General features: G+C 39.3%; 2 protein-coding genes across 6 annotated transcripts in view; both read left to right on the forward strand.

Annotated features, from left to right (window-relative positions):
- ndrg3b (ndrg family member 3b) overlaps positions 1–7,758 on the forward strand; it is a 52,054-nt gene extending 44,296 nt beyond the window's left edge. For 4 of the 5 annotated variants that reach the window (XM_015364850.2, XM_015364849.2, XM_015364851.2 and 1 more), the window contains 6 exons: positions 351–402; positions 828–875; positions 1,217–1,252; positions 1,935–1,986; positions 6,729–6,767; positions 7,486–7,758. In XM_015364850.2, the coding sequence (XP_015220336.2) occupies positions 351–402; positions 828–875; positions 1,217–1,252; positions 1,935–1,986; positions 6,729–6,767; positions 7,486–7,664 (406 nt within the window). In that variant the 3' untranslated portion in view covers positions 7,665–7,758. The remainder of the gene's footprint in view (positions 1–350; positions 403–827; positions 876–1,216; positions 1,253–1,934; positions 1,987–6,728; positions 6,768–7,485) is intronic. The other variant, XM_006639517.3, reaches the window with a different exon arrangement.
- A 6,486-nt stretch (positions 7,759–14,244) lies between these two features.
- sla2b (Src like adaptor 2b) lies at positions 14,245–25,597 on the forward strand. The gene is made up of 8 exons (XM_006639571.3): positions 14,245–14,861; positions 18,300–18,441; positions 19,681–19,780; positions 20,343–20,429; positions 20,757–20,860; positions 22,869–23,018; positions 23,445–23,577; positions 23,693–25,597. Exons 2-8 carry the CDS (start codon positions 18,351–18,353, stop codon positions 23,829–23,831), a joined length of 804 nt encoding a protein of 267 aa, XP_006639634.1. The 5' UTR covers positions 14,245–14,861; positions 18,300–18,350; the 3' UTR covers positions 23,832–25,597.
- Positions 25,598–26,037: the final 440 nt, after the last annotated feature.

The following is a 26,037-nucleotide window of genomic DNA, read 5'->3' on the forward strand; positions in this document are numbered from 1 at the left end:
GTTCGTAACCCTCAGTAAAATGAGCTGACTCACTCTTGTGGCTGGCTGGGCCGGAAACAGAACTGGCCGGGCCTTGACAATCTCCGGATCTCAGTGCCATTGAAAACTGTGGGAACTGGAGGAGTGTGCCGTTTCAATCACAACAGTGTCCCGATCACAACCTCAAATGAGGGAGAACCAGCCAGAAGAATGGGATGGGATGGGGCTGTAGATATTTTCAAATGTTGAGGAGTTCAAGCCATGTCCCAGTGAAGCTCTCCCTGCTTTAAAGACCCAATGCATTATTTGGAGGGCTGTTCCGAAGGTTTTGACCAGCAGGGAATATAGTCTTTCCCTCTTTTCCACACCAGGTGCCCTGCCTTGCTGGTTGTTGGTGACACCTCACCAGCAGTAGAGGCCGTGGTGAGTTTATTTTGTTGTATGTTTTTGGTGGTGTCATTACTGATAAATTCAGAATTGTAACTCTCATTTACAGTATCTTACTCCTTATAGTCCTCAAATAAACTTAAGCACTCAGAAGAGTGATTTAATATAACAGAAAATGCTGTTTTCTGCTTTTCTAGCCTTATCATCAGCAGTAGATAACCACGCCTGTGTTTTGATGAAGACCATTAACAGTTTCTGAAAAAGTTCCAGAACAACACATATGAACTCAATTTTACTTTTGTTAAGCTAGAACCTGGAGTGTTGTCTGGGTGGATTTTATGTTGTGTATTTTAAAATGTATTTAAAAAACGACTTACAGTGTTACAGGTGAGATTAATAACCTTATCATTTCAAGAATGCTTAAACTGAAATGTATTGTGATATTATGTTTTCAATTGCAGGTTGAGTGCAATTCCAGATTAAATCCTACAAAAACAACATTGTTGAAGGTGAGATGTCACTATTGTAGAGAAAGTTTGGTGATGTTCAGCAAACATTGTGACTGCCATATGGAAAAGCTGATAGTGATAGATTTTGCTAAAAAAAAGTCCTTATTTCCTTATTTTCGTCTGTTTTGGCAAAGATGTTAAGTGTTTGAAAAGAACAGTCTTATCTGTTCAGAACAGTTTGTACAGTCTACCCTTTCTAGGACAAATTATTCAAAGATTCACATGCAGCTTTGAATAACTATGTTTCAGTAAATGTCGAACCAAAATTAGCTCATAGTGATATTTTTATGGCCCAGCCAACGTGGTGTGTATTTATTGGTGTATTTTATCTTGTTTTTCAGATGGCAGACTGTGGAGGGCTGCCTCAGGTTGTTCAAGTAAGTAGATGAATTATGTGTAACTATTTTCAGAAGACAAGATTCATATAGAAGAAACTGCAGCGAGACAGTGCAGTCAGGACTTCAGACAAGCATGCTTACCTCCAGCTGAGGTAAATGCTATTTCTATAGCGCATTATGTTACACTGTGTGATCTTCACCAGTGAAAAATCGCAAAACAGGATTTTATTGGGACACTACCTGTGGTAGCTCACCTGCTCTTTTGAGTAGTGCCAAGATGTCTTTAATGAACACAAGTGGCCTGGATATTAATTTAACATCTCTTCCAAAGCCTGTCTTCCGTCATTGTAGTTGTGTCTTGGTATGTCTGTCTTACTGGTCTGACACCACTTTCAAAGACAGCAGACAAGTAACCATGTCCATCCCTCATGTTTGTAGACATGGAGATCATAATAATTAATAATAATAATAGCTTACACTTATATAGCGCTTTTCTGGACACTCCACTCAAAGTGCTTTACAGGTAATGGGGACTCCCCTCCACCACCACCAATGTGCAGCCCAACCTGGATGATGCGACGGCAGCCATAGTGCGCCAGAACACTCACCACTCATCAGCTATTAGTGGAGAGGAGAACAGAGTAATGAAGCCAGTTCATAGGTGGGGATTATTAGGATAATGATTTTACACTTTTCAATAATGACCATCTTCTTCTTGCAGCCTGGCAAGCTAGCAGAGGCCTTCAAGTACTTTGTTCAGGGAATGGGCTACAGTGAGTAATCTTTTCTCAATTTGCTTTTTCAGCCTCCTTACTGTCAGACATAATGTTGCATTAGTTTTTGTGTTCGACTGATTGATTTACACTGTCTACATGTACCGAGTATGGTTTTTGCTCAGAGTGTCCCGTCTGCAAAGGTGTTTCTGTGTCTTAGCATCTCTTTCCCATAGAAGATAAAATCTCCTGCTGTCTCCCTTTCAGCTGTATTTTTCCACACCACAGAGGTATTGTGATCTATACATCCCATTGCTAATTTCCTTCTTTGGTATATAGAGTCAGAACACTTCTTCACTGATGTCTCTATCTCGGTTTGACAGACTTGAACAGACGTTTTGTTTTCTCTTTTTCTTTATTCTGTAGAAACCTTTTGTTTTTCTCTCAGTTCTAGATCTATTTTTTCCGTATTTTACTTGTATTTAGGAGACCTGCCCTGAAAAAAACTGCTTTTCCAATAGAATGTTACAAATTAGGATGCTTGAATGCAATAGCTTAGTTTTCACAGCTGAATTTATACACCTTACTGCTAAGTCCAGACTAGTAAGCATCATACTCAGATGTGTACTGGTTGAACATAATTGATTTTATTAAAGGAGGAATTAGTGCATGCAGTCTGGCAGATCTGCAACCTTATCCATAAGAATTTCCATTTTCCAGGCTGATATATCTGAACATGGCTTTATAGAGGATCAGTGTTATGCTCTTATTACTCATCTGGAATACTACAAACACATAGACAAGCATAACATAATTAATTGGCAACCCACAGTACACATGCTGTGACTTTGGGAGAATGACTTAAATATTTGATACAGGACATACTGCAGTGCATTTAATCATTTACAGCCTTTTGGCCAGTAGAACTCTGCCATGTTACCTGAAATGATTACCTGAACAACTGCCAGCTTCTTGAAAGGCTGAGCATTAAGTCAATTTTAAGGCTCCTGCTCTCAAGTCAAGTGGCTTGCACTAATGCTTTTCTTCTTGTACTCATGGTGCATTACTGCTCCTCACAGAATTCCTTCTTAACCCTAAGCTTTCCATCTAGTAAAAAATCTAGTTATTCCACAATATATTCTTGGCCTCCTTGACATCACCTTTATTATGAATGAACAAGTAAAATGTTTTGGGACAGCTCAAAACGCACTGGTGTTGGGTCTACCCTGAACTTGCAGACAAAAGCATGTTTCTCTCATTCAGAAGTGTATATTCATTTTGAGTGACTGCAAACACAGATTGGTATTAGACCAAACTCGTCTGAGTGATGTAAAGGCTTGTGTGCCATGATTTCCCATAAATGTTAAATGTTAGCTGCAAATTAAAACCTGTCTGACGTGTGTTCAAATATTCGCATGTGGCAGTTTCAATTTCAGGGACCTGAGGCCTTTCAAGAAAGTTTCAAGTTTTTTTTTTTTAATTGATTTAACAATGCATTCCTCCAGGAGGTTAATTTGTGGCATACGTCTGTCTGAGCTGCTGTTGTATAGTTTAATTCAATTTTTTCCACAGAGGAGAATATTTAGATTTTGTTTATTACTTAATCTGTTAGTGTTAGGCTAAATATAAATACAGGCAGTGTTTTGGGACTAGTTGTGACGTTGAAAGCTCATATTACTAAGGAGAGGGACTGACATGACTGAACTCTAATGATATCACTGTCTTGTTTTCAGTGTTGCGTAACCATGCTTGTAAGTAATTGTTTTCTATTAAGAAAAGGATGTTTCTAGCATGACTTGCACTGAGCCATGCCAATATATATTGGCATTCTGAAATCCTCCGAGTGTGAATCCATTTTCTTTTATTTCACTTTAAGGTACAGTGGCCCCTATAATGAAGACGTAGCTTTTATGCAATTCAGAGCCCAATTTTTACCAGTTACCTCTTATAAAACAGACCATTACAAATCATTAGACACAGATACCAGATATAATCATGCAAAGTGTATATGAAGCTTGCAATAAATATTGGAAGCATTTTTAATGAAATGTGGGGCATTGTATTCTTAAACTTTATCAAACTTTCACTGTTATTCAGTGTCTAAGATTCTCCTGTTGATACATTTTGAAAAGTTGTGTATATATCAGAGTTATTGGTGACAAGGGGTGCAAACGTGAGGGGAAGTATTTGGGCTTCTTAATGTCTTTAAAGAAGGCGAAGCAGCTGTCCTTTTTTACAGGGGCAAGAAATACTTTTTTTTATTAAAACATTTTGTTACTGGAATGAGTAATTATTTTGTGAATGTTAACTTGGTTACCACTGGTGGACAGTCCTGTACTTTATAATGCAAACAAACTTTACTTTGCTGTGAAGTAAGGTAAAAGTAGGGACACTTCTCAGATTTTTACATTTTGTTTTTGCTTTTTTTAATTAATAAATGCCTGTTTATTCCCCTGCCAGGTATTTCCTAACATAAAGAATATAAATGAAGCTAAGCTTTATTGACTTGAGAACTGAGGAAATATGTTTATGTAATAAATGTACCCTCTTGCTGAGTAAAGCCTATTTTTATTCAGATTTCAGCAAGTTAAAAAAAAAACTGATTTCTAGTTGTAACAAATATATATAGAAAAACTAAGGTTGCTGCTGGAAGAGGTGTTAGTGGGGCCAGCAGGGGGCGCTCACCCTGCAGTCCATGTGGGTCCTAATGCCCCAGTTTAGTGACGGGGACACTATACTGTAAACAGGCACCGTCCTTCGGATGAGACGTAAAACCGAGGTCCTGACTCTCTGTGGTCATTAAAAATCCCAGGGCGTTTCTCGAAAAGAGTAGGGGTGTAACCCCGACGTCCTGGCCAAATTTCCCATTGGCCCTCGCCAATCATGGCCTCCTAATAATCCCCATCTATGAATTGGCTACATTACTCTGCTCTCCTCCCCACTGATAGCTGATGTGTGGTGAGCGTTCTGGCGCACTATGGCTGCCGTCGCATCATCCAGGTGGATGCTGCACATTGGTGGTGGTGGAGGGGAGTCCCCATTACCTGTAAAGCGCTTTGAGTGGAATGTCCAGAAAAAAGCGCGATATAAGTGTAAGTGTAACAAACTTCAGACCAATTAAGTGATCAATTTTCATAGTAAATTGCTGCATAACCATTGTTAATGGATTTAGATGGAAGTGGTTGCTATTGCCTTTCACAACCTGGTCATCAATCAACAGGTAACTAAGTGAAGGACATTTAAAAACAATGTAATTGGATGCTGAAAGATATCTTTGGCTGATTCAGATATTTAAAAGGCACTGGTTACTGCCTTGGAAATTAATCTCAATGTGTACTGATGTCAATACAGAAGCCACAGGCTTCTCAGAAAGGGAGTGTTTGAAATTAACACCAAGCAGTCCAGAGAGTTGTAGGAACCACTTCAGACTCGAGACTGCCATCCTTCATCTGGTCTGAGTCTCTACTTAATGTCATGTTACCGTTAGTATCAGAACCTCATATTAGCCTTTGTTTCTGTGTTTTGAAATTAAGAATGAGTAACAGATGGCACTCTTCTCTCTGATCCATGAATCTTGAAAGACGTGTCTACTTTCGCTCAAGATGTCAGACTGAGGCCCTGATTATTTGGTCGATAGAAATCATGAGAGTTAAGGTGTTAACCTATGGTATTCCAGGGTTTCAACTTCGGGACATTCTCGTATTGTGTCCTTGATGTTATGTGCTTACTTAAGAATACAGTATGTGTAATTGTGAACACCAAATACACTTTAAAATCTCCACAAACTGTACATATTTTTCATTGTATTTTAAATGTAAGCATTTTTTATTCCCAGTTTTTTTTTAAACCCTTAATTCAAAAAACAAATCTGGTTGTGAAGCGTGAAGATGGCTAAAAAATAATTTTCCCGTGTCTTAAGAAATATGAGTGGATGTCGCAGTGCACGGTCTGTCTGCATGTGCCGACACAATGGAAATGTCTTCCCCTATGCAAATGTAAGAGAAACTTTCTCTTGTATGTGATGTTATCATTCAAAGGTGTCCCCCAGTTGACTTATTTTGGGGGGGGAAATTGGCGTGGGTGCTTGAATGGGGACCTCAGGTGATGAATGAAGCATCTGAACATTTGTTTCTTCCAGCCTTTTGATTTGATTCCAGACAGTGATTCATCTTTGCTGCACAGGAAGTGAACCTGGTATCAAAAAGATGTGATACATGCAAATTCCAACAGCAGAACTGAGCAGAAATACGTCTGAGCTGCGTAAATGTCTAATCTTCCCCACGGGTGTTGTGATGTTTGTTGAAAGATGGCTTTGAACCATGAAGAAATGCCCTGAGTAACAGGCTAGCACCAGTGCACAACAGAGTAGAGAAGAAGACTGCACATCTTTCAGGTCCCACTCTTCTTTCATCCGGCTGGGGTGGACTTGGCCGGTTTTGTTTTCCTTCTTATTAACAGATCAGGGAAAAAATTGAAAGCTTCATTTTAACACAAACCATGCCTAGAGTGGCCGAACTGATGTGTATGAGATCTAATCTACCAAAAAAACTTTTTTGAAGGACAATGGAGTGTTTACGAGACAAAGGACTGGGAGAGAGCAACCTCGTATTATTTCTTCTTTTAATATTATTTTAAAGTCTGTTCAAGAGGAGCAAAGGGGTAGATGTCTTTATGTTTACACAAAAGGTGTCAGAAAATACCAGATTAAGACCAAGCTTTGTCTAAGAACCAATAACCTGAATATATATTTCCATGTCCCTCCTTATTTTTCTTCCTTCCTCCTCCCCCCTCAATGCTAACAGTCCCTTACGTTCAGCTCAGCCACCTGAACAGCGAATCAGGTACCAGGATCTTGTGCCCTGGGCACTGCTGCACTAGTCCTTCAGTGGTACCATCTTTACAACACGCCTTCTGTTCCTTACACTTGTATGCCCATGCTGTTTGCCTCTCATATTTTGCAATTCCTTTTTTTTTTCTGTTGTTGTCATGCATGATCTGTGTCACGATTTTGAATTCTTTCCCAAACTTGAGGCGGTGGTGTGGGGAGCAAGAAAGCGTTCATCTCAGCCTCTATTCATTCATTCATTCAGTCGCTGCTGTCTTGTTCCCTGTCTGTCTGTTTGTACCGTAAAGTTCTTTTTTCTGTGTGATGCATGTTGCATTTTACATATCAGAGTTTGGATGGGCTGGGGGGGAGGAGGGGGTTAATTATTGACGAAGTAACTGACACTGACTTCTTCAGTGATTCCTTCAGAGTAATGGGAGAATAATGAACCATGAATTTCATTCAACTTCAGCAAAAAGGGCTTTTTTAAAATGGAGCCCATGTAAATGTATATGATAATGTGTACTTTTATTCAAACATTTTTCAAAAGCTGACGATGACTACATCTCGCATATCCTCTCATTTCCAAAGAGGTGATCAGACACCACAAGGGCCTCATTATTCTCCCAGAGCTGCCGGCGGACATTTTCGTTTCGAGTGTTCGCGATGTCGGCAATCGCTTACCTCGTGCCTCGCGGGCGGCCGTTTGACGTGCCCTTTCCTCTCCTCGGCAGTGCCCACAGCCAGCATGACCCGGCTCGTCCGCTCGCGCACCCACTCCTCGTCCAGCGTGGGATCCGCGGACGGGGCCCGCAGCCGCTCCCAGACCGGCAACCAAGTGGAGGGGGCCGGGGCCGCCACCGCCGGCAACGACACCCAGGCCAGGCCTCAGACCATGGAGGTCTCCTGCTAAGACGCGCCAGTCGGCTGGCCCTCCCTCCCCTGCGTTCCTCTTCCTGCCAGTTCCCCCCCGCCCCCAGCTCAGCGAGCGCTGTAGGGAGCCACATTATAAAGATCGACACATCCCGTAGACGCCTTCCAGTCATAAGAGCAGTGAGGACAACAAGACAAAAAAATGTCAAGAGCTTGCCATCTTCCACCATGTACCCAGTTATTGTTTCCCAGTGGTGTGTGCATGCCTCCGGTGTCAGTCTGACAGCGGTTATTTTGGCGTTTTAACCTTTTATTTTTGTCTGTTAAGTCTCGGGGTTTTTTTCACTGGGCTGAAAATGATTAAGAAACCAGACGTTACTACGGCTGGGGAGGAAACAGAATCATGACAAGACGAGCGAAGGAAGATTAATTTGCCTTTTTGTTGGCCCACTGCTGCAGTAGTCTTCCCTTGCAGCTTGTGGATTAAGAACACACAAAGCAGTCGGCTCTCTCTTTCGTCTCCGTCTGTGAGCTCTCTTTCACTTGGCTCTTTGTTCCCAGATACTACACACACATGCTCATACAGTACATGAACACAGACTTTTTTTTTTACGCCATCGTGCTTTGTGAAAATTCAGTGCTCGCTTCCTTCAATCGAGAAATGTAGTGTGACATTGTTCTAGTCCAGTACCTTTTTATAACGCAGTTATGGCATGGCGAAAGTGTACGAGTATATTTGTCAGGTTTCTTTAGGTCTGTTACTTAAGTGTTTTCACTTGTACTAGCATCTAAAGTATTTTCACCCCCAAGACGGTTGTGTTTGATTTGCAGATTTTTTATTTGTGGACCAAAGCTTACATCTGAAACAGGAGAGAACTGTAATGTAAAGTGAAGCCCGTGTTAAAAAGGTGTCAGACACTGGGGAAACGAACAGACAGATGGAAAATTGAGATGAAGTTCACCATTACAGCACCTGGATGTCTTCAGTGTTGTACTGAACAGCTTGTCAACAATGCTGTGTCTGCATTTGACAGGCCAACAGGTCTTTTAAAATAGAGTAATTTCTGTGGTTAAAGGCGGTTTTTGTCTCTACGCCTTTACCAAAAAAAACAATTAACAGTAGCAATGAAATCTGCCAAGTCTCAATATATCCTCGAGTCCAGGGTAATATTAGAAGCCTTTTCTGTCTGTACTCTATTAACACAGGTTTCATTATATGAACAAATTTACATGCATGAATAACTATAAGTTGAGAGGCACATGTAGAGGTGCAACAATATTTATGTACTTAAACCTAGACTGTTAGTAAAGCTTTCCTTATTAGTAGTTGGCAGGAAAGACGAGCCATTGTTCTTTGTTTTTAATGGGATCCTAAATTACTTTAAAGTACCATAATCATGAAACATCTTTTGAATATATTTGATGAGCTTTTGCAGTGTATCTGAAGCTTTGCATTGTAGTGTTTCAATCAAGGAAAGGAAACTGTACAGCACTTAATTTTTTCATTCATTTTCTTGGTTAATTGCATTTTGAGATTAAACTTTATTCATTTTTCGCGTGACGAAAAACAAAAAGAATGACTGGTTTGACAAAACTGTTCAAGGAAAAAAAAATAAGAGTAACATTTTTATATAGGTTGCATTAGTTTGTTCATTTTTAATGGTGGTAGGTGTCATACATTAAGTGTTATTTAATGTCTTCACTGTGTGATATTCACTGCTGTTCCTGACTGAATGAAATCATGGATGAGCTTGTGATGATGCTTTCTGTCTTCAAGCAGGGAAAATACACTTCTCACTGTCTGCTGATTATATCGATTTGTACTGATTATTAAATAAAGCTAGAAGTTGTAAATTAGCTATAACTGACAGGTTTCAATTATTTTATCCAGAAAAGGCATGTTACTTCAGACTGTGCAAGACGTACGACTGAAAATGTGTGAAAAACATGACTTATTAGATATTTTGAACACAATTCCAGGTTCCTTAACACAATAGACAAAAATAATACCAAGGTTATAGACATAGCATTTAAGGCACATAGTGTTTGCATTTGAATGCATTGTCAACTGCTGGCTTGCCAGCACAGTGCCCTTCTCTGTACATACCTTCTGATTTAGATATACAGTGAACAGTGTTACATGCTAATGGTATCCACAGCCACAGGGTAGGCTTTATATGGCTTTCTAGATGGCAAACACTTTACATACCTTTACATCCAGTATTATCCAGGACTGGTATGCCTTTCTCTTTTGTGCAATAATGGGAAATTCTTCAATAGACAGCCCTTGTGCAGATGCAGCCATTATTGAGCTCAATACGCACAGCAATGCATAGCTGGGTCTACCCTGCAAAACAGACAAACTACTAAAGTCTCTAACCCTTTGTATACATTTCTGTCTCATGTAGTACCTGACAGGTTGATTTCCGGCTCTGGATTTCATCCTGTTCTTTGAAGTTGATTCCTCCTTCTCTTGAGAACCTTGTTAGATGTAAACTACTGTTGATTTTATTAAGTCAGTTCTTATCGTACTTTAACAGACCTCAAGGCAGTTTTTGTGACTGGTACAGAGTTGCATCTCTAAGCTAACATGATACAGTAATTATTACATACATTCCACAGCATGATTAATTGCTAAAACTATTGTCGTGAATATGTGTTGATATATTTGTCCCGCTTCAGTACTAACCTGTGCTCTGGCTCCTGCATTACTGTGTTCTTTCTGGGACCACCTAAAACAAGGTGCTGGTTGGCACTAATGCCTAAAGAGCTCCAGGGTCTTGGTTTGATTCCAGCCTTGAGTGCTTGGGAGGGTTTCTCCATGATCTCCCTATGTTCACATGAGTTTTTTACAGGAGTTCCAGTTTTGACCTACCTCCCAGACATGCAGGGTAGCTGGAGTGGTTGTTGTAAATTGTCAGGGGGAAGGGAGGTTACAGAGGTTTCATATTTGGAGTGCTCCCAGTGCAGCCAACACCTGCTGTGCACCTACAGAATGGAAAAACAAAAGCCTAATGGCCTGAATGGCCTTTCTCATTCCTGGACTTTCTGGTGCTCATATGAGCCCTTCATCCATTGTCTCACTGGTGAATGTTTACTGCAAGGAACATATTCAGTTACTGCAACAGACTATGAAAAGAATACAAACTGAAAGAAAACGTAGTGAAGAGGATTTTTGAAGTCACATCTTGAATATTCTTTCCCTCCTGAAGTCACTGTAGGTTGAAATAACTAATACTTGAACTTGAACTTTATTGCCGTATGTAACCGGTACATGTACTGGTACAATGGAATTCTTACTTACAGAAAGTCTTTCGATTGTTTAAAAAAAGTGTAAAAACACAAAGTGCAGACAGTGCATCAAGACAATGTACAAGTAAACAGTTTAAATGTAAACAATGCAGACATGAAGACAATGGCTGGAGATGTAATAACTACAACACCAAGCAATAAGACATCTGAGAAGAATGGCCTACTGATTTTGATAAGGCTAAAAATCAAGCTGATATACTGTACACTGGACTACGTCAAAAAATGACTGCTTCATCTTTTAGTCTTTTTTGCTTTCGGAATCTGTTTGGTAACACTGGCCAAAGTTTCCAACCTCAACCTTTTATTTTTGTTTTGTTGTTTGCACAAGGTTGGACCACAAATGACACATTTATGGTTGAACTATTTTTAGCATGAGGTACATCAGATACAGAACAAACCAAAAAGACTTAGTGTGCTGTTAAGGCTTTCACAGTGCTGAATCGTCTTTCCAAGCACATATGTTCGCGTGCAACCTTCATTATCTGTTGATTTCTCAATGTCCTCTTATTTCAATTTCCCCATTGGCTGCAAATGATTTTCCACAAACGTGGTTTGCTTGTTTTTTCTTTTACAACTTGACATCTTCTCTGTCGAGTGAAGACAAGTTCTCACTGCTGAAATAGTCTTATCTGATATCCTGTTTGGTTCCAATCAAAGGCTCTCTGTCAAGCACATCAGAGTCAGCTTGTGTAACTTAGATTTACAGTATGTCAATAGTATCCCACCAAATCAGTTTTAATAAAACGTGATCCCACCTAAGCAGTCTTACATAAATGAATGTTATAAGATGTTTTGCAGGACTTCAGCCATGATCATCCATGGACTTCATTGTCCTCCATGAAAGTTAAAGAACATTGGAAACATCCTTGAGAAGCTTGCAGGGCTCTGCAACCTATTTGCAACAGGAATTATTGATGTCCTTAAATTCATTGACTGTTTTTGCTATTGCTTGTAATGGCGCAGACCGCTGATACAGTATATTCACTCTCTGTTGTGAAGCCATCTCCCATGCCAGCTAGTATGTTTCTTGTCCAGCTTGTCTGGTATGACCGCAAGGCATCACGTAGTGTACAGTATATTGGTGAAACCGAATTCTGTCAGAATATTCCAGAGCACAGCAGTGCTAAAATGAAAAGGGCACAGTAGATGTTCGCCCTCACAGCTATGGCCTCGTCTGCCAGTTTAACCTGTCCTTGCTCCTACTGAATCACCATCCAGTGCTTGATGTTACGAAGCACAACTCTGCATACAGTATACAGCTGAGGTGGTAGCGAGTCTATAAATGAGCTGAGGTTTGCAGATAATGTGATCCTGCTCGGCTGAAAAATTGGCTGACCTTCAAACACTGACAGATTCTCAGCAACTAATGGTCTCTACCTTGATACACACACGTTACCCAACATTCAAGCACAAGGATGCCTACCTCATGCATGATATACAAACTCCTTCATCAGAGCTCTACTTTAATGCCAATGAAGAACACCATGAGGAACTAAACAAGGGAAGAAAAATGAGGGCAAACCAGTGACATCACTGAACATCATATGGAAATCCTCATACATCAAGAGTGCACACAAAAAGAAAACCCTGAAGTTCACATGGACAGTGCATACAACGAATGAAAAGGCACTGTAAGGTTAGAGGACGAGATAACTGCTGAATGTCTTGAAAATGCTGACACCTTGTCTGCTCATATCATGACTGCTCATGTGAATGGGAAGATGACAGGCTCAAACCTATGATACTGCAGTGTTATACATGGCTGTTGTATCTGACCCCCAGAAAGAGGCAAGACCATCCTGTTTTGACAGTGCAACTAAGACCAATCTAAACTAACATTTTAATAGAGTCTGACTCAAGTCCTGTTACTGGAGTGTAGTCAGGGTCACCATGACATTTATATCTTCATGCCTCTGCTTCCAGCTCTGTGGGTCACCAATTAATTGTACAGAGTGCACTGAGTTCCTAATGAGCTGGCTGTAGATCAAAGCTGTGGCTCTTTTGTTTGTTCCTAAATAGGGTATGATGCTTATTCAAGTTACTAACTTACATATTAGGAATCAAGACTCCAGAGCTTTTCAGCGCACCATAGGCTTCCTTTACCAAGAGCTGTGTGTCCTTCTGGAACTGAGAAAAATCATTTTTGCATGTTTTTGGGGCAATAGACTAAATATTTTGCCTTCACACTTCAGCATGGATTTGACTGTGATTGTGATTGTGCTATTCTGCAGTTGCAAAATAATTACAGAACAAGGTCCTTGTTTAGTCTGTTGCCAAGAAGGGAAAACTGCCCTACCAAATACTCTATGCTGCCCCAACAAGCTCTTCTTCTTTGTGAATTGGATTTCTGTTCATTTTACAAAGTTGTTAAAAAAAGGGTGACGCAGACCAACACAAGATGTGAGTTTCATGAGAGAGTACAAACCTTTCACTGTCACACAGTAGTGGTAGTTTCCTTTTCATCACACTAATGATTAAGATATCTTCAGAAATAGGGGGGACGATTCCACTTTTGATAAGTCAGTTATTTTTAGTTTTAGCAAACATCTGCACAACCCCAGCCTAGCGATCTTTTCCGAAGCATCTTGTTTACCTTCAGAAAGCTGCCTCCTCTTTGAAATCCTCACGTCACAAGATGGAACAGCGTGGCAGCATGACGTATTGCAAAGGGCGTGTCCCGTGTGAGACGATGCACTTGTGTGATTAATAAATTATTAAAGTTGTTAATTTTCCTGAAGGAGGATGTGGAAGAACTAACCAAGTCATTTATCATAATGATCATTCCAGCAAAGAAACCGCCTTTTGTCACAGTGCAAATGTTTGTGTTTTTTTGGTTCCATTTGTACTCATCACGATTATTACACACATCCATGATGGTAATAATAAAGGGACCTAAAATATGTTGGAATATTACTGTCATGTTACGCATTTAAAAACACCATGAGGTAGATTTAAAAGGTTAGAAGGTTTCCAAAAACCAATCTGTTATTAACCTGTTTAATCTGCCATGTTTTTCTTCCCCAAGTACAAATTTAACAGATTAAAATATTTGCCATATTTGTTAGTTTTTAAGCACTCAGATGTGGTTGATTTGCAATCGCTAAAGAAATATTTTGTTCTCAGAAATTTGTATATTGGTTTGTGTCCTTTTATTTTATTTTTGTTAATTTTCATTACCTGTTAAAATCAGTTAACATTTTGCTCTTGGTTTTTTAAAGACAATACACCTGAAAAAAATAAATGATTGAATTAGACCTTTCTGTTAACATTTTTAAAAGCTTTCTGTGCAACATTTAATGTCTTAGTAAGACAAATTAAAATATCAGTCTCCGTAAAGATATAAAGACTTATAAAAGCTTGACCTAGACATATTATGAGGAGGTCTGACCCTTCCCTGATAGACTATGTGTTTTGTGTATAACCACTTCTCTACTCCAAAACAACAGTCTTCTGCAAGAAAGCGTCCTATGATCTGGCCACAACTAAAACAAAAAAGACGCAATGTTTTTGGGTCAAGATGGATGACTTGTCCCTGTACGTCTTCAGAGCAGAGTTTTGTGTCAGGGCATCAGCTCTGTCGTCACAGGAAATTTGCTGCAAGCTTGAGGCAGCGGCAGTAGACGGGAGATGTACAAACTAGCCCACAGGTTCCCATTGTTCTTCAGTGATTTCACGTCATTCCACACCTGCACAGCGCTCTTGCAGAGGAATAACTGAGAGGAGGAGCTCGGCAGTGGCACAGTGCAAGACAATGCGTAGAGGAGACTAGATCCCAGACTCACACTCGCTCACAAAACACAGCTGGTGCAGCCGTCAGTCGTCGGACCCTTCACCTGGAGCCTTTTGTAACATCAGTCAGCCACAGAAGCCTCATGTTCGCAGACGTGAACTAGACAAATGCTAAACAGCAAGGGAACACAATGATGTGAGTATTGTGCTTTTTGATTTTACACTTCCTTAAGCATAAGCAAACATCGTGTTGTTGATTTTCTTTTCCCCTCCTTGATCTCTGAAATACTTAGGGTCTTGACACTATTCTCTATATGAGAATGTTGGTTATGTGTTTCAGTTTTACATTCAATGGCATTTAGTTAAAACGGATTTTGATTTCTTTAACCAAAATTGTACTGCAATGTGATACCATTTTAACAAATTGTTATATCACTCTAAAAAATACAGAAAACAGAATCTCTTTTATTGTGGTTAAGAACTGATTGTGCATGTTCATTCTGTTGGTTTGTTTTTTGTCAGCTCCACCTTTTTGCCTTGACTTATTGATAGGCACTGTCCTTCATCTTTACAACAATTATTCTTTTACATTATCCCTCGAAGCTAAGTGTTGGTTTGACGGTAGTTGTTTCTTTGATACCTTGGTTACTTCTGCTTGGTGTTTTTTTTTTCAAAATGATTATAGTGATACTTGTTCACGTTTGTTGTTGTACAGTATGTTCTCTGTACCTCTCTAACTGAAGAGCTAAAAGAGAAGCAAAATGCTGAGGAACTAGCAAAAGTTTTTTTTTGCATTATTTTTCAATATTCAATTCAATATTAACACAAATACAATTTTTATTTAAACTGGGATATAATGATACATTGATGTATCTAAACACATAGAAAAAACTGACTTTGTTGCATTATATGTCAAGATGTGTCAGATCTTTGGAACAGCTGGTAGCACATGCTAAAATGAATTTGGAAGCAGGGACATACTGCAACACATGGTCTTTCTAATAATCCGAGCAGAACAGAGGAGAGCAGGCCATAAAACGTGACAGGGTTTCATATTCAAAAGACTTGTTAATACTGTATTTCCATTTCTGTGTGGACAGATTATTCATCTGAACTTTTCCATTAAAAACCTTGTCTTTGTCCATGATGGATTCTAAAAAAAATGAGCTATGTTTTATTTTAACCAAGAAATGTGTTCAATTCCTCATGCAAAAACTCAATGCAATATGGACCCATTATTTTGTTTTTTCTTTTATTCTGACCTAAACTTTTTAGTAAAAAATAAGTTGGAATTTACATAACTAGTAAAGAGTGGCAACTTTCCATTAAGTATGAGCAAGAAAAGTCTGGTAAGTGAAACTTGCTATCAAATACTAAATGTATCATTTGCATTAGGTGGGTGGATCACAGTTATGATATAATCCGGGTCTTACTCACTTACAGAAACAATTCTTTGCAAAATTAATTTTATCATGATCTTTTTATCTATATACAGTAATTGAACAAGAGAATTGTTAAAGAAACCTATAATCTTCATTCATATTTGTTTTCTATAGTATATGAACATACCACAGCTAAGACTGTGTATAACTATCTTTTTGGGGGTCAGAGAAACTCATAGTTGCTCTATTGTCAAATATATCAATATTTTGACAATTTGTCTATTGTCAAAGAATCGCATCTATGCATTAGAACAATGCATTGAAGCACATTTTTGAAATTTAAGACTGTCTTTTCCTAATCCTTTGAGCTTTGTCAAAGAGAACCTTTTAATAATTTACTTTTGATCTCCTGAACAGAAAACAAACAACAGGAGATACAATGTATCTTTGTATGCATCTTTGTATGCCTTAGTTCTGCAAGCAAGTGTGAATGGCATTTTAGTCCTAGTATCCAGCCTTAATATTCACACAGTCAGGGATGTGCAAATATAAAAAGTAATCAATTGAATAAATGTACCTGTATGCTGGAGCTATGTAGTAATTTCATAGGCCAAATGGTATATTTTTATATATGCTTTTACTGACACATGGTAGATACTAAAACAACCCCATTTATAGTTATATTACCAAATTTAAGCTTTATATCCTTCTTCAAAATGTTGCAAAAACAATGGTTCACTAAGAAAATCACTAAGAATAACTCAAACTTAGAAATCACTAAAGCGTTTCTGTTCACTAAGAAAATCATGCCTCGATCTTGTGTATATTCTCTCATATCCAGGGGACGGGCTCTCAGAGCTCTTGTTCTCAAAGCTCTTGTGCTTAGATAGTACTTCACAAATGTAGAAACCAGTAACAAAGAAGGGGGCCACTCCCTACAAGTGATGCTGACATGTTGACACAGCCTCAATAGCCCCTTCAGATAGCCCAGAGTTTATTTGTGGCTCACTGCTGTTTGTCACTTAACGTTTCAACCTTGTCACAACTCTGTGGTTGGAAAAGGTGGTTTGTAAAGAAGCGTTTATCTACATCCTCTCGTGTTCTCTGAGCAAGTTTGAGAAAAATGTAGAATCAATGTAGGCCTGCAGTTATTAAAAGAGGGCACTAACATAAATGTGTTGGTTTTTTTTTTTGCTGACGGAAATTACAGTAAACTGCAATAAACTGACCCTGTTCGGAAGTGAATGGCATTTTTATTTCTTGGCTAATTTGAAGTCAAAGCATTAGCAGACACATAGTGTTTTGTAAGCATTAGATGCAATGCATTTTGATTTGTTGTAAAAGTTTAAACATCTGGACTGAGATGAAATTGCTACCGTTTTCTTGCTACAAAATATCGATTGGATTGATACACTTTGCACCATTCAGAGATTTTGGCTTTGCAAGTATAGCTTTACAAAGAGCTTGTACATAGAACAGTGAGCAGAAAATCATATTTTTCCCCAATGCAGCAAATAAAAAAAAAATCCTTAATCTTATAGATGGGTGAGATAGACCTTTAGAGAGGGAGAGTTGTACACCTATTTCTGAGACCAGATCAGAATAAATGACCTCAACGGATGCTCACAGCTATATAATACACAGAATGGGTTTCACACCCTGTTCTCAACCTATCTTGAACATTGTAAACGTGTTTCCATGACCTAAACGAAAAAAAAATATTTCAGTAGCGTGCTCCCTGTGACCAGATGAGTATCACTTTTAATTCTCTGGTTCTCTAAAAGGATAGGATGCATCTGGAGTTCAGAAGCATTCAGAAAGGCACCTACCAGCAAGTGATACATAGACTGATAACAAGGTCTAGTCTTTTAAAGAAAAAACTCGCATACCGATGAGAACAAAAGGCAGTGCAGTTAAAAGCAGATTTGAAAAGGAAAGATTAAATCAACCCTTACCCTTCTTTTTAACTATATTAATGTTGGTTACTGGGTTTGCTTTTTTAAAGTGTTTCAAATAGTTGTTGCTGCAAAAGGGTACAATATCAAATAGAAACCTGGTGCGATTGCAGAGGAGATGGAGGAAAGGTACCAGGGGAAAATAAAATGATTGTATTTTTCGCAGGACAGAAATGGTTTGCAGTCTGGTGAACAACGTTAATGTAGAAAAAAACGTTAATGTGGAAGAAAAAATATTCAAAAGGGAAACATGCTGGTGGGCTTCACAACAGCCGATTGATTACCTTTTACCTCCAGGATCTGCCAGTGAGACTGTTCAACACCAGAGCATACAGAGCCCACGGCGAAATGGGGAGTCGTCCCAGCAAAGGCAGGCGAAACTCTTCTCAGCAGGCGAACCTCTCGAATCAGCAAGAGCCCCCGCAGGCCGCCGCAAGGGGTAAGCACCCCGACTGCCGCCCTCCCCCAGGGAGAGGAGATCGGAGAAACTAGGGGCCGCTCCTGGAAGAGAAGAGACTGCTGTTATCCTCTTTGTTTCGGTGGTATTACTAATCTCTAATTCTATATCACTTTACTACGTGGAAGTGCGTTTAAACTACTAGGAAGTGCATTAAATCCGGGAACTGAAGGCACTTCTTTACCCAAAAGTTTGTGGGAGTATTGAACAAGTCACGGAACCATTACCATTGACCCTTTCAACAGATCATTGGATGAATAACTGCTAATTAGCAAACCCCCTCTCATTCGTAACCTTTTTTTATGGTCTTATATTATCACAACAAAACCCCTAAATGGATCTCCCTCTCTCGATGCTGCTCTGGCCGTTGTGTACTGAGCTTTGGTGAAGGTATTCTTGAAACCAGCTCGTCTACCTTCTGTAAGAGAGGTCACCACCCTTCAAAGTCAGCTCTTGTGCCCTCACGAACCTTTCACGACAAGTGCTGAAACACTTTCTTGTCACGATAGCAAAATGAAAGAAAAGACGTGTCCAAAGTGCTTCACATAGACTAACATGATAGTAACAGTTATGCTTTGCAGAGAAAAATAAAGAAAGGCCATTTTCTAACATGGGCTCATATCTAACATGAAGTTCCATACTAACAAAATTAAAGGTAATTAGATTGTACTTAAACAGCTCTTTTCGGCATTGTTCTTTTGTACAGTAGGTGTAATTTTGCTTTCTTAACCATTTGACAGATGTGTATCTCAGTAGCTGAAACAGCTCTGAATTTTTTCCATTCCAGAAAGCAAAAAGAAAATAGCAGCTAAAGAAATCTAGTAATAATTATTAGCCATCAAACCTTAGGATTTTTCAAGTCAAATTAGTATGTGCAATGTTGCAAACCATAGTCCTTGGAGATCAAGAAAACAAAATTTAAATACAAAAAATAAATCTGATAATCACTAAGTATGGTGAGGAACAGTGGAAATGTTATACAGGCCTGCTGGTAGAAGATCATACATAAAAATAAAGATTCATCATCGAAAACTGGAGTTGTATATGTGTAAATACAATAATCAATTCTCTTTTTTTTCTGTTCATGCGATGAAAACCATTTAGTATTTCTATGCTCCTGGAACTCTGGTTGGTTTATCAGTCATCAAATGACCATTTCTCATTCATGTTTTTAAGAGCAGTGCAGAACTAATGCTCTGTGTCTGTGTTCTCCTTCTGCAGACCCCAATAAATATGTGGTGGTAGCTCTCTACAACTATCCATCTGGAGGTCCTGGTGACTGCAGTATTCGTGTTGGGGAGCGCCTCAACATCCTGTCAGAGTAAGCTACTGTCCATCGACCCCATGATTCATTGCACACACTCACTAGCACCCAGACAAAAGGCTGATATACAAAATAAAGCTCAATTAAGAAGGGCTTGACCTAGAGTACATGAACTCTGAACTTAAAACCCAAGCTGTAAAAGGTCTAGTAATGAGTGAGGGCAGGTGTCCATGAAAATAGATGCCACACCTTGAAAATCAACCGATAAATTCATTTAAAAATATTTCCATTCTCAACGTTTGAGAATATGTATATCCCAAAATAACTGTAAAATAAAATTTGAAGATATATTTTTATCTGGAAAGATAGAACTCAGTAAGTTTATTCAGTGATCTATGCCCATCACTTAAACTTTTTTCTGCTTTAAAATATCTTTAACTTTATTGCTGAAAGTGGCTGTGAAGCATCGAAGCAGCTCTCCCTTCTGCTGATGTTTTGATGCCCTGTTATTTCTCGATGTCTGGACGAAATCACTCAGAAATGCTTCGGCGGTTTCGACCTTGAAGCTGTCTAGGGGGGTATCTGACCCTGCTAATTATTCACTGCCTCTCTGTTACAGGGAAGGAGACTGGTGGAGGGTGTCCTCTACAGCCACAGGCAAAGAAAGCTACATTCCCAGCAATTACACTGCCAAGGTTTTTCACAGGTAAGCCGTGTACAGCAGCCTGGGCAATAAAACCGAGCGCACAGTCTAACAGTAGCTTGAGTGAAGGAAGAGATGATAGGGCTGGAGACCTTCACTCCAGCCTCCTTCCCTTCAGTGAGAGTGATGTCATATATTCCCCAGTGGGTGACAGCGTGCCTACCTGTTCAAGTTTCCACAAACTGAGCTGTCTGCTTCAGAGTTCGGGGATGTACAGAAACGGAAAGTGTGCTGCAGCTCCTTCTAGGAGTTCCTGTTTTTGCCAGCGAGCCTGCTGAAGACACTAATGTCTGTACTGCTCCCCCTCTTTCTCCCCCATTCTCTCCACAGGTGGCTGTTTGAGGGCATCAGTCGCGAGAAGGCAGAGGAGTTGCTGCTCTTGCCCTACAACCAAGCCGGCTCCTTCATGATCCGCGAGAGCCAAAGTCAGAGAGGTCAGCCATTTTAAGACATGCATGATGTGCAGAACTGAAAAACACATAGTGTTGATAGATTAGCCCCTTTACTTACTCCCCCAGATGCTCCTTGACAGTAGCTGGTGCCTGAGTTTGGCTCAGTGTCCTTTATTTAACCAAGTGAGACTCTTGAGAATAAACTGTAAGTGCATGAAGACCTAACCTAAACCCCCGAAGTCAGCTGAGAAAGCACCCTGCACTACAGGACACATCCAGTTTTAATTCTAATGTAAAATGACTCGTGTAGCAACAGGTGCTGGAAATGTAGTATAAAATTATCTACTTTTAAAAATCTTAGCATGAGCTTGTTAATGTTCAGCATTCTTTTAAAAGAGGTCAAACATTTCAAAACATAAAAAAGTAGTCCCTGGATCAAAACTGATCCTTGGAATGCTTTTGAGAACACTGGGTTGACAAGTGCTGTTAAACTTGTCAGATATTTGATTTACAGTATATACATTTACATAGTTATACTAGAGTACACTTTGTTTAGAAGATTACAAGGACTTCATAAATTAGAAAAAAAGTGATTAAAAGTAGTATTACTTTAAAATGAAATCGATTTTTTTATGTGAAAGCAATAAAAAAAAAGTAAAAAAAAACAGACACATTTTGGTATACTGGAAGAAGCAAGTTTAATTTCTTCTCTGTAGAACAGCCTTATCGCAGAAAAGCCACTTAACCACAGTCAAACAAAGGCTCAACAAGGAAATCACACATGTGATAGTTCTAAAGAGAGTGAAGGAGAGAAAGAGACTGAGGGGTGCCAGAGATACCCTCAAAAAGTTGAAGAGCTATGAGGAAAACAGAACATGGTACAGAAATGTGTTTCTGTGAATCAATAACTTTGAGCTCAGAATTCCATCAAGTAATTTCAATTTTGACAAAGAAATCCTGGTAACAGCTAGGTTTTGTGACACTAGCTCTGTGTGTTTTCTTAACATAACTATCTGCCTGCCTGAACACCAGTTGAAAATGGGATTTCTTGAACTTTGATTTTGCTAACAGTGACTAGAATAATTAATTCTGTAATATGTTTTCTAAGGCTGTAAGGTGGTCTTTGGTTCCAACATAAACTATAATTTCCTCCAATTTTTTTTAGAGAATCAATTTACATGTATAGTACATACTTAGTGTGTAATATTATTATCCTAATTACTTTTGTGGACACTTAAAATACAACTTTCGTCCTGTAATATGTAATCCCCTTCATTAAAGATACCTAGCACTCTCTGTAAGAGAGGTGCTGACCCCAGTGTCCAGGCTAATTCTACTTTTGTACAAACTGGTCTTCTAAAAATTCCCCCTTAATTCAATTAGGAATGCAAGTTCTCACTTCTCTCTCTAATCATGAATGAAGTGGGACCCCTAATTTATGTAAAGCACTTTCAAATTTGGGGGGAAGAAAAGTGCTATATAAATGCAATAAATTAATAAATTAATGAATTAATGCCCTCAAATTGAGATGTAAGACCGTTGTGTCTTTAAATGTCACAATGACATGAAATTAAGGTCTTTTTCTTCCAACCAAGGATGCAACTGAATCCCCTGCACAGGTTTCTATTAATGCAAAAAACCAACTACAATTGAAAAAGAGCAACAAGTAAAATTCCACTAACCTTACGTTAATGTTATTGTTCTCACACCTGCACCTGCAGATGAAGTAAAACAGCACAGTGGTTGACAATAGGAAGAGGAAAGAGCTCATCATTAAGCTAGACCCAGGTGCAGCAGACTGCAAGATAAGAATTAATACGAATATACTGCTCTTCAAAGTATGAAAATCATCAGCAAGAACCACAAGTGCAATAAAAGTACAAGATAAAGCATCTTTTAAAACATTACATATGTATTAGGATAAAACAACGCTTTATAAGTGTGAATGAAGAACTGGAAGGAGAGTACAGTTTGTACTGTTCAGTTTGTAAAGAAAAAAAACTTATGTAATATCTGAGGTGATGCTGAAAGCCATTTTCTTCCCAAACAGGGGCCTTTGCACTGTCAGTGCGGAGAAGTACCACTAGCTCATGGGATTCAGTGAAACACTATCGCATCCGACGACTGGAAAATGGCTGGTTCTACATCTCCCCCAGACTGACGTTTGCCTCCCTCATACAGCTCGTGGATCATTACTCTGGTGAGCACAGGGGGACACCTGGTGCCTAAAATCAACCTCAAGCCCAGGTTTCAGCCAGTAGCATGGATATACAGCACAGAAGGAAAAGCAAAACAACCATCTTGAAGTTTCAAGCAGAAGCTAGCCTTACATGATTTGGAGCATGATTGTAGAAAACCAAATTTGCACAAAAAAAAACTGTACAGTTTTGGTAGCTCTTGGTTTTTGATTTTTTTGGAGTGCAGATTTCTTCCTTTTTCTGTAAGCACTTCTAAAGATGCTGTTTCTGTCACACTAGATCTTAAAGAAATTCAGGACCACTGAATCACTAGAAATGAAGAACTGCCATTGGAGGGAAACACATTGCACTGAATTTATTTAACACTTGATATAGTTTTGCCTTTACAGTATAATCCTAATGCATTGTAACTGTGCTTCATTTTGCAGAGTCAGGTGAGGGTCTGTGCTGTATGCTGAGGGAGCCATGTTATATTCAGGGTTCCAATAACGTCCCAGTGCTGACCGGACCACCACCCACGGCAGTAAGAAAACCTACCCTGAACTGGAAAGACGTGGACAGGTATGTCGGCGATTGATAGATCGCTCTTCTCTTTCCTCAAGGGGAAGTCAAATTTCAGCGTCCTGCATGTCCCAGATGGGCTGAACGTTTCTTGTCTGTCTCGGTCCAATGGCAGGTCCATGCTGTTTTCGAACGACAAGGATACCACAGAAGAGTCGCTGGTGAGTGAGGGCCTTCGAGAAGCCATCAACTCTTACCTCTACATGACGGAGGAGATGGGCTGTGTGGACTGCATCGACAGCTGGAAGACCTGACAAGGGCCGCGGGGCGTGCCGGAGGTCAAGGAAAAGACATCGGGAGAGTTCGCCAGAGCAAAACCATGCCCGCATTGATTCCTCTCGCCTCGCCCCTGTTGCGTCAGAAGGCTTAAATATATTCCTCCCCGCTGCTGAGTGCAGTCTTGTCCGACAGTGGTGGGAACTGAAAGAAAGAGTGCCGTGCGATGTGGCTCTGGTCTGCAGGAGGAGGATTGTAACTCTCCCGGCATTGCGCACGTACCGGAGAAACACAGCTGCGAGTAAGTTTGGGACCAGGAGAACTCGCAATGTTTTGCTCATTTTCTGGAACGTTACGGACACTTTTCCCAAAGGCGAGTCCTTTGATAATCCATGCTGCAGCTCATATTTAATGCTTGTTTGGACACTGGAAACCAGTGAGAAAGCAAAGACCTTTTAAGGATACTACACAGTAAATGGGAACACATGCTGACGAACTCTCCTATTCACAGAAGATGTTCCATGTTCAGGGAGCATAAAGGCACCACAGCTCTTAATCTTTGCCACATGGACCACCCAGATCACCCCCAGAACCCTTCCAGGTATTCTTCCATGTTGTACCACCCTGTGGCTCACTGAAGCAGCTCTTCTTGGTCTCTTTTTCAGTTTACTGCTTTTTAGTGCAGTTTATTATACAAGCTTTACATACAGTTAGAGAACTAAAATTTGGCAGTCAAACTGCTAACCATTGGTCTTTTGTTTCTTAATGATTGCTTTATGTGACGTGGGCGATTTTCCAAAGATTTTCAGAACATAACACTGTATTTTTAAATTAATGACTGTGTGTGTGGGGGGGGTGATATCACAATTGGCTAGCGTGAAGACATTTTCACAAAATCTTAAGAAGAGCTTAAGAATCAAACTGTTATGCCCCAGAGAAAATGGCTAGTTTAGAAGTATGCGTAGGTCACTCAAAGGTCTCATCTCATATACACAACAAAAGTTAACCATGTCAAATCATCAGTAATTTAAAATGGCAATTCTGAACAATAAGCACATACATAAGCAGACCAAAGAAAACTTTCCGATAATTTGTTGGTAACAAGGTAATGAAAGTATCCATTGAGTACATTCAAGTTGTTAGATGTAAGTGTTATTTGTTTGTTAATTCTTAAAATTTAGTCATAAGACACAGGCTCACTGGGTACAGGAAATGGATCTGTTATAAACAGTGAATGGAAAGTGTGGTGTCAATTCTGTGTATTAAGACATTGTTGTAACCAGCAGAGACATCAGTTCATGAAAACAGAGTGGTGCAAGGAAAAAAATTCAGAAGCATCAAAGATTATATGATTTTTTTGCAAACTAATCCACTGGTTAAAAAGAAAAAAAAAAGATTTCTGTACTGATTTTTGTTAGTGTTCAACTGTTACCTTCAAAACTCCCAAAGCAGAAAGTTATTTTCATATATGAAAATAAAAACTGACAGTTATTAAGCAAGAAGGATTGCTTAATGAAATGAAGTGGAGTAAATGGTAATAATCTAGGTTAATACAGCCACCTTACCTTGCAGGTATCTTTAGGTGTTTTAATCTAGAAGTTCCAAATATGTTTTGGAATTCAGTGTCTATCAAAACCTTCAAAGTGCTATTTTTTTAACAATGGGAAATGTTTCAGATGATATTAATACATTCCACAAATTGGACAGTTCAGTTGTCTTGATCTTCTATGTTTGTTTCTATGTGTACCTGTATTACAATGCAGCTTGTTAATTAATCAAGAATAAATTATTTATGTTTAATTTATTTTGCTGTGCTCAGTGTGATGTGCATTTTAAAGTAAATAAATACTTTGTTTTTCATTAGTGGCAGCAATAATGGGTTTTAAGAGTCATACTCAAAGTGCTTTTTGAGCTTGTTAGTCAAACTTCTTTCCCAAGACAGTACAAATTTACTAGCAGACAAGCATAACATCCCTGCCATTCTGAAGCCTATCTTAAAAGATAAGGCTTTAAAGTATTTCAATCTTTAAAATAAAGAAAAAGTATCAATTCTTCAGCATGTGACAGAGCCTGGAACTTAATTAAGCAATGTTACGCAGGTTTAAAACAGATACTCTTGTGATATTACTAACAGCATACTGCAAATGACAACACATTGTCAGAGGTCATACAAAGGTTTCTCATTTCTGTTGAGCCCTCAACAACACAGGTGCCAGGAAGCACAATTTCACTCTTCTCACTGTT

Source organism: Lepisosteus oculatus, chromosome 16 (assembly GCF_040954835.1).
Source record: "Lepisosteus oculatus isolate fLepOcu1 chromosome 16, fLepOcu1.hap2, whole genome shotgun sequence".
Classification (NCBI taxonomy): domain Eukaryota; kingdom Metazoa; phylum Chordata; class Actinopteri; order Semionotiformes; family Lepisosteidae; genus Lepisosteus; species Lepisosteus oculatus.

What these genes read in the sequence shown, in the direction of transcription:
- sla2b (XM_006639571.3), top strand. Translation starts at nt 18,351, where the DNA reads ATGGGGAGTCGTCCCAGCAAAGGCAGGCGAAACTCTTCTCAGCAGGCG. An exon ending in CGAGAGCCAAAGTCAGAGAG is followed by an intron (nt 20,861 to 22,868) that starts GTCAGCCATTTT and finishes CTTCCCAAACAG; the next exon opens with GGGCCTTTGCACTGTCAGTG. An exon ending in AACTGGAAAGACGTGGACAG is followed by an intron (nt 23,578 to 23,692) that starts GTATGTCGGCGA and finishes GTCCAATGGCAG; the next exon opens with GTCCATGCTGTTTTCGAACG.